The sequence below is a fragment of the Oratosquilla oratoria genome, chromosome 30 (assembly GCF_046742065.1).
Source record: "Oratosquilla oratoria isolate Oo_2021 chromosome 30, ASM4674206v1, whole genome shotgun sequence".
Classification (NCBI taxonomy): domain Eukaryota; kingdom Metazoa; phylum Arthropoda; class Malacostraca; order Stomatopoda; family Squillidae; genus Oratosquilla; species Oratosquilla oratoria.
Genome location: NC_134806.1, coordinates 3,152,919 through 3,160,514, shown reverse-complemented (window position 1 = coordinate 3,160,514; position 7,596 = coordinate 3,152,919). Strand labels below are relative to the sequence as shown.

General features: G+C 37.7%; 1 protein-coding gene across 1 annotated transcript in view; it reads left to right on the top strand.

Annotated features, from left to right (window-relative positions):
• The first annotated feature begins 148 nt into the window (after nucleotides 1–148).
• The window catches only part of Xpd (general transcription and DNA repair factor IIH helicase subunit Xpd), a 45,901-nt gene continuing 38,453 nt past the window's right edge, over nucleotides 149–7,596 (top strand). The window contains exons 1-6 of the mRNA XM_076212437.1: nucleotides 149–262; nucleotides 1,686–1,785; nucleotides 4,054–4,194; nucleotides 4,800–4,913; nucleotides 5,233–5,466; nucleotides 6,014–6,137. Of these exons, the coding sequence (XP_076068552.1) occupies nucleotides 258–262; nucleotides 1,686–1,785; nucleotides 4,054–4,194; nucleotides 4,800–4,913; nucleotides 5,233–5,466; nucleotides 6,014–6,137 (718 nt within the window). The 5' untranslated portion in view covers nucleotides 149–257. The remainder of the gene's footprint in view (nucleotides 263–1,685; nucleotides 1,786–4,053; nucleotides 4,195–4,799; nucleotides 4,914–5,232; nucleotides 5,467–6,013; nucleotides 6,138–7,596) is intronic.

Here is a 7,596-nt window from a genome sequence, read left to right as displayed (position 1 = left end):
AAATATTTGCTAACTAATACAAAAACGCTACATTAGGTTTGAAGATCATGTAAGGTAATTGTAATAAATATCATAGACTACAATATGGTTATTGCTTTAATGGAAAATAAAGATAACTAGTATTTATACAAGTAACATATAATAAGAAATAAAGTATATTTTCTCTACTGAGGCACAAGCTGTAACATCCAAATGTAAACAAGAGAACCGCAAACATTAGAACGTGGGAGGAGAGGTGACTGTCTTTTAAAAGCAATATGCTGTAAGTAAACATTTTTTCCCAAAGTATTTATATTCTTATGCTAATACAGAAGATAGTGAGTAATATTGCTTGCTGATAAATACAACTGAAAGGTATTTGTAGGTCTGGGGCACTTTCCATTTCCAATCTTTACGTTTATTTTTTTCTCCTCGAACCTTTAAATTTACATATCATTCAAGCAGTCTTTGAAGGTGAGAAGTCTCGCAGAATTAGTTACAATGCTCTGACACTAAAAGCAGGAGCCAGAGATAAGCACTTGCTTGTGATGGCTCTGCGAGATGAACGTCGGAATCATTTCTCAGAGACAGAGTTAGAGTGAGTCACAGAGTGCTGGTACTTGGTCTCTGGACTAGGCTCAAGGTCTATTTCAACTTGAACTACCTCCACTTTTTCATTTGAGAACTGACAACTGTTCCCCTTGTCTACCAACCAACTGATGATGAAATTAAGATTACACTAATTTAACAAAGGTAGACACAAACATCAGTCCTAGTTTTCTTCTCCCAAGGAAAGAACTGATGCTTGTTACTGTGGAACTGAGTGTCCAACCAGTATAACTCGTGGAACTGATTGTTAGTATTCACAGTTATATCATTAATCCCTTCCACACCTAGGAATATTTGTGTGATGGATATTTTTGAACAGGAAAGTCCATCTTAAAATTGTATCAATAGCCTTACCTCCATTTGGAGGTGTAGTCCTAAGGGTTGATATTTGGTCTGTGGAAAGGACCTAAGATCTCTGTCTATCAATTTTAACAGTATTTCCTCTACCTTTTCACATGAACTATGTCCAAACCAACCCAATACTCATTTGCCAACCTTATTTCCCATCTCCTTTTCCACCCCTGCTCACCTCCTCATCTCCTCATTTATCATTATCCAACCTTATAACTCCTACCATACTTCTCAGACATTTCATCTCAAACACATTTAAACTCTTCCTCTCTTGCTCTCTTATGTTCCATGTCTCTGCTCTATGCCGTGCTGTCAACACAATCACCCCTTCATACAATCTCCTCCTTGCATCTATTCCCAAATGTCTATTTCTCATTACACTCTTTAATCCCCTAAGGCACCTACTTGGTTCTCTCAATCTACAATTCCAGCTTTATTCTGTCAGCACTAGGGATTTTGGTAGTCCATCAGCAGATCAGAATAATGCAGCATTCTTTGATGATTAGAGGTTAATCTCCATTCAGTGAAGAATGTTAATCACTTTTAAGTTGTAAAATCTCTCCTTTCTGATACCCTCTTTGGGTATCTCCTTTATTATATCTATGAATCCATCTCTTCTGTGTGATAATGTTCCTGAGAATACAAGCACTGTTTATCCAGTGTGAAATACAATACTTTAGTGTTTTATAACTCTTTGGTCAATTTACCTGAATTATTATTGTATTCATGAGTTTCTTTCTCTGCAGGCTGGATGTTGATGGTCTGAAGGTGTACTTCCCATATGACTTCATTTACCCTGAACAATACTCTTATATGCTGGACCTCAAAAGAGGTCTGGATGCAAAGGTAAGAATGTATATCCAGCTGTTTTGAATAATCTTTAGCTCTGGGTTGCTGCTTTTTATGGTGGTACACCTAGGTCTCTTTAATCCAACACTCGCCAATTGCCAGACGTTTGGGCCCAGGACCTAAACCCACTTTAGGAATTGGCTCAGGACATGAAACACCACCAATTCCTGAAGTGGGTTTATGTCCTGGGGCACAAATGTCCATACAAATGGCAGTTTGTGAATGCTGGAGAGACCTAGATTACCTTTATAGGTGACATGATTCACAGGGATATTTGTAAGAGAATGCTTTCTAAGTTGTGTCAGTGCATTATGTAGGGTTCTCATTGTCTAAAATTTTGTCATGGAAGAAGAAAATAGCAAGAATCCCCTCTATTATGTGAGTGACTAGTTCTATGACCTGTGTAAATATGAAACCATGTTCATTAGGTAATCCCTTAAATTTTTCAACTTTTATTTTATTATTATTATTATTATTTTTTTTTTTCAACCACTTTAATATGAGTAAAATTCTGGCATTCAGCATCAGCTGCCAAATCTACAGTGCATCACACTATTTGCATTATAAGATATAAAGTCACTGCTGTATTACTTGTTCTCTTTTACTCTCAGTAATAATAAACACTGGCTGAGCGGGTTAAGGCGTCGTTACTTGAGGCGAAGGTCAAAGGGATGGCGGTTCGAATCCTGTTACCTTCGAAGTTGAACCAAGGGCATGGTTCATTAAATTCCACGCTACAAAGACCTCTGTGAGGGGCACCATCCTAGCCTTCCAATAGGGGGGAGTTTGTGACGTTAAACCATATCATTAATAATAAACAGAGAAAACATGATGAAACCAGTTCACCGAATCTGGGGGTAACTCATGTACAACTACAAAAAAAATATATAATCAAGATGCCGATGCCAGCATCCTCATGTATCCACTTGCACCTCATGATGCCAATATAGTCCATTAATGCCCTATCTACCACCCTTCCATCCACCACCCTCTTTCATGAGTACTTATGTTTGACTTTCTTCCTAAACACTGTATTTGCTATCAACTCTCTGGACACATCTCCACCGTCAACTCTCCACTACAATTTTTTTCCTGGAACTCCACAGTTCCCAACCACTCCGTCCATTGGTTCCTTTCCTACCCTCGCATTAAGGTCTCCCAATACCACTACAGTGACATTTCTCCCTAAACCCTCTATGGTATGCTTTCATTTAAATCCATCCAAAAAGCCTCCCTTTCCTCTACACTCTTCTCACTACCAGGCCCATATGCACTTACAAAAACCCACAACTCCCTTCCCAGTTTCACCTTCATCCACATTAATCTTGAAGAAACCTCCTTCCACTCCACCACATGCTCACCTATCTCTTCACTTACTAGTATAGCCACCCCTTCTCTTCCTTGTCCTCTCTTCACTCCTGAGAACCTCCCAACTACACTCCCAGACTCACACTCACCCCTCCCTCTCAACTTAGTTTCACTCAAAGTCAACACATCCATATTTCCTCTCACAAATATACTGCCTATTTCTTCCCTTTTACTCTCATCTGTACCATATCCACACAAATTAAAAGACCCAAACCTTAGGGTTCTGGTTGGAAAACTCCATCCAGACCCTTCTATGCCTTTGCTTTTTTTTTTTTTTTTTTAGGGAAAATAAGTTCACATTTTAGTCAATTTTCGTATGATTTGTTTCTGATATTTGGAATCAGTTTTGTGGGTTGCTGTTGTATTTTTTCCAATCTGTCAAGCAACAATTGGCTTATCTCCCATTTTTCTCCATTTTCTTAAACCATCTCCATTCCCCTCCCCATTACTTTTGCATTTACTTCTTGCACCACCCCATCCATGTACACATTGAACAGCTATGGCAACATGATACATCCCTGGCGAAGCCCTTCCTTTACCTCGAACCACTCACACACTCCATTTCTATTTCTAACACAGGCTCTACTACTCTTATAAAAATTCTTGACTGCTCTTAGCAGCTTTCCTCCTATCTCATATATCTGCTGAACCTCAAAGTACCAGTTATTATTTTTTCTGTTGGGACTTTGTATACTTTGTGGGATTTTCCTTTTTATTCCGCTGCTTCCAAGGTATTTTATCCATCTGCATTCATTATTTATTCATCGGAATGACAATACATCTCAGATGTTTGTCATATAAGACTAATGAGTAATAAAGGACTTACAGTATTTGTTTTTCATCATCTTGCTCATGTAAAAAGGTGAAGTAATGTTTTCTGTACTTTTTTCTTTGAAGGGACATTGTCTCCTTGAAATGCCATCAGGAACAGGGAAAACCATTTCCCTTCTTTCTCTTATTGTTGCGTACCTTCACCACAACCCTCAGAACTTGTCTAAATTGATTTACTGCTCAAGAACCATACCTGAAATAGAAAAGGTAAGAAGTTATCACATATTTCAGTAGGATTACTCTTAAGAGACCTAGGGGCTATATTTTTGGTAAATTCTAGCATTGTTATGATAATGAAAATGAAATAATGATAAATGTAAATTAAATAATGAAAATTTAGCATTGTTATGATAATGGTATTTATATTGTGTCAAAACATTTCAAAACACAAAAATATTTTATAATTAAAGGCTAATCTTCACTCAGAGTAGAATACTGATAATTTCTAACTTCAACTATCCCCTCTTTCTGCTCCCCTCCTTAAATCACTCCTTTACCAATTATATGGCCACCTTTTTAGCACAATATTGTCTCCAAGTATAAAACCACTTGTTAGTGTAACTGAATTACAATTTTCATGTTATTAATATGTAACAAGAAATATGCTCCTTTGTTATGAAGCATGTTTATGTAATGTATGGTAAATACTGTCATCATTACCATGTAATTCTATTAGAAATGTTATCATGAATATAAAGTTCGAGAAAATTATTTAATTATTGAATGAATTTTGTTCTTTTTTTCTCAAATGTATCCTTGAAGAATGACATTAGAGTAATAATGTTCCTTGTGTGTATCTTGGAAATTTTCAGGTAATTGAAGAATTAAGAAAATTAAAGGAATATATAGAGAAGGAATCTGGTGAAACGGCAAATATCACAGGGTTGGCTCTTGCATCAAGAAAAAATTTGTGTATTCATCCAGAGGTAATTTAGTAGTTGTATACTGTATAAACTTATGAGTAGAGGGCTGTACCAGCTGAATGAAATTGCATATTGTTAGCCAGAATAAAACTCTTAAGTATCATGCCATTCTTCAGCATGTTAATTTAGAGAGAACCATAGAGGACCAGAAATTTCTTGCAGTAAAAAAAAAAAAATTATTTTGCATTTGCCAAAATAAAGTGACTTCTTGCTGACTTAACAATTTGGTACTGTAATATTATTTATTGGTAATTGGTCTCCTTGATGTTGACTAAATAACTTTGCTAAGGTTAAGGCTTAAACATTACAAAATTTGTTTCAGGTGAACAAGGCACGTGATGGCAAGATAGTTGATAGTGGATGCCAAGCTCTGACAGCATCTTACATCCGTGCCAGAGCGCAGAGGGATGACACTGTTCAACAGTGCGACTTTTTTGAAAAATTTGATCTCCATGGCAAAGAGTTTCCCCTTCCTAATGGTGTTTATAACTTAGACGATCTTAGAGTATTTGGCACACAGAAAGGATGGTGTCCCTATTTTTTGGCAAGGCATGCTGTAAGTATTGTAATAATCTAGACTTCTAGATATGCTAAAATGTATCATATTTTCTGGATGATTTATTTGTATATGTTGATGCTGAATTGGATCTTATTTTATTGTCTGTAGTGACAATGTAATATTAGCTATTCATTGTCTTTTGTGAATTGGTTGCATTTATGTATTTGTTGCTAGGCCAATTCTTTGTTGGTATCATTCTAGTGAGGGGGTGGTGACCTGAGTGTAGATGTACTAATGTCTGTCTGTCTTAGAAGTCAGATTATTTGGATACATATAAATGCACACCTCATGCTGTCATAAGTAATAGTAATTGTATTATATGACATACCATAATTTCTATAGTTAACTCTAAGAGTTCCAGCAGTCTTTATTGTATCCAACATTTTGTGTTCAATTTCCTACAGCATTTCTTTATCTGTCCATTTTCAAGTATGTGGGGACTTTCCTCTCATTTCCTCATATCTTTGATCAACTTTCTTAATTTTTTCTTTCTCATTTTTATTATTATGGATGTTTTATTTTTTGTTTCTTTGATTTCTTCTAGGTGATGACAGCCAACATTGTGGTATACAGTTACCATTACCTTCTTGACCCCAAAATTGCTGAGATTGTGTCAAAAGAAATGAAAGGAGAGTCTTGTGTAGTCTTTGATGAAGCACATAATATTGGTAAGTTAATTTTGTACATTGCTCCCCATCTGGGTTATTGGCTGCATGTTATTGTGTGGTATGATTTGCTCAGTACCATAGAGCCAATACTTTAGGGACTATATGGGATACCCCTATGGACCAGAGCCACATATCATTGTGTTTGTGTTAGAGGAAATATGTCCTCATAGGGAAATGTTGCTACTTTATTGTACTCCAACTGTCCCTTCATTATGCTGTCCTCCCCTCTTAATAGTGTCCTGTACCACTTCTTTGAGTATATATTTAAAATTTTGCCTTTGTCCCCTGTGGTAAGGAGGAAGAAAGAATACTGCCACAGAGTTTTTCCCATTTGGGTTGTAAAAGGCAGCTAAAACAAGATGGAGTGATGGGACTAGGCATGCTGTTCTCTGTAACCCTATGTGGTATATTCATACAAGAATTCAAGGCATAAGAGAGTCTGGGAGTTTTCCAACCAGAACATTAATGTCTGGGTCTTTTTAATGTGTGTGGGTGTGGTACAGTTGAAAGTAAAAGGGAAGAGATAGACTGTATGTTTGTGAGAAGGAAGGTGGATGTGTTGGCATTAAATGAAACTAAGTTGAAAGGAGGGGTGATTTTGAGTTTGGGAGTGCAGTGGGGAGGGTGTCAGGAGTGAGGAGAGGATGAGGGAGGGAAAGGGTGGTTCACTAGCAAGCCTTGCTGTGGATGTGCTGTGTCTTCCTACATTCCTTCTGACCCAGGGCAGTGGACGAGATGCAGGGATGACCTGTCATCAAGGAGGAGTCAAAATAAGAGGGAGAGGGGGGGAGTGAGTGGGAGTGGAATATGTGGGGATGGAATGGGTGGGAGTAAATTTTATGCCTTTGCTTTTTGGCTACCTCCCTTGTAAGGTGGAAATGGCCATTGGTGTATGTATGTATGTAGTTAGGACTGCATGCAAACCACTTTCTTACAAACAAAATATCATTGGCTAGCATTAGCCAACATATGCAACCATGTATATATATATATCTTTTTTATTAAGTGGTTACATACATACATACATAAATCCCTTCAGGCTGCATCAGATTTTTTCTCCACCCCCACTCCTCCCTTTCCTGCCACATTCGCAACCAAGTATCTAAAACTATCCACTTCCTCCAGTCTCTCACCCTTAATGCCCACTTCCAGCCTGCTGCCACTCTCTCCCCTTGTACATCTCATCACCTTACTTTTGCCCACATTTATCTTCAGCTTCCTTCTTTCACACACCTTCTCAAACTCTATCACTAACTTCCTCAATCCCTCCTCTGATCCTGCTACAAGCGCAGTGTCATCAGCAAACAACAACTGGCTTATTTCCCACTTTTCTCCATTTTCTTTAACCATCTCCAACCCCTGACCCACTACCCTTGCACTCACCTCTCACACCACCCCATCCATGTAAAGATTGAACAGCCAGGGCGACATAACACATCCCTGACGAAGTCCCACCTTT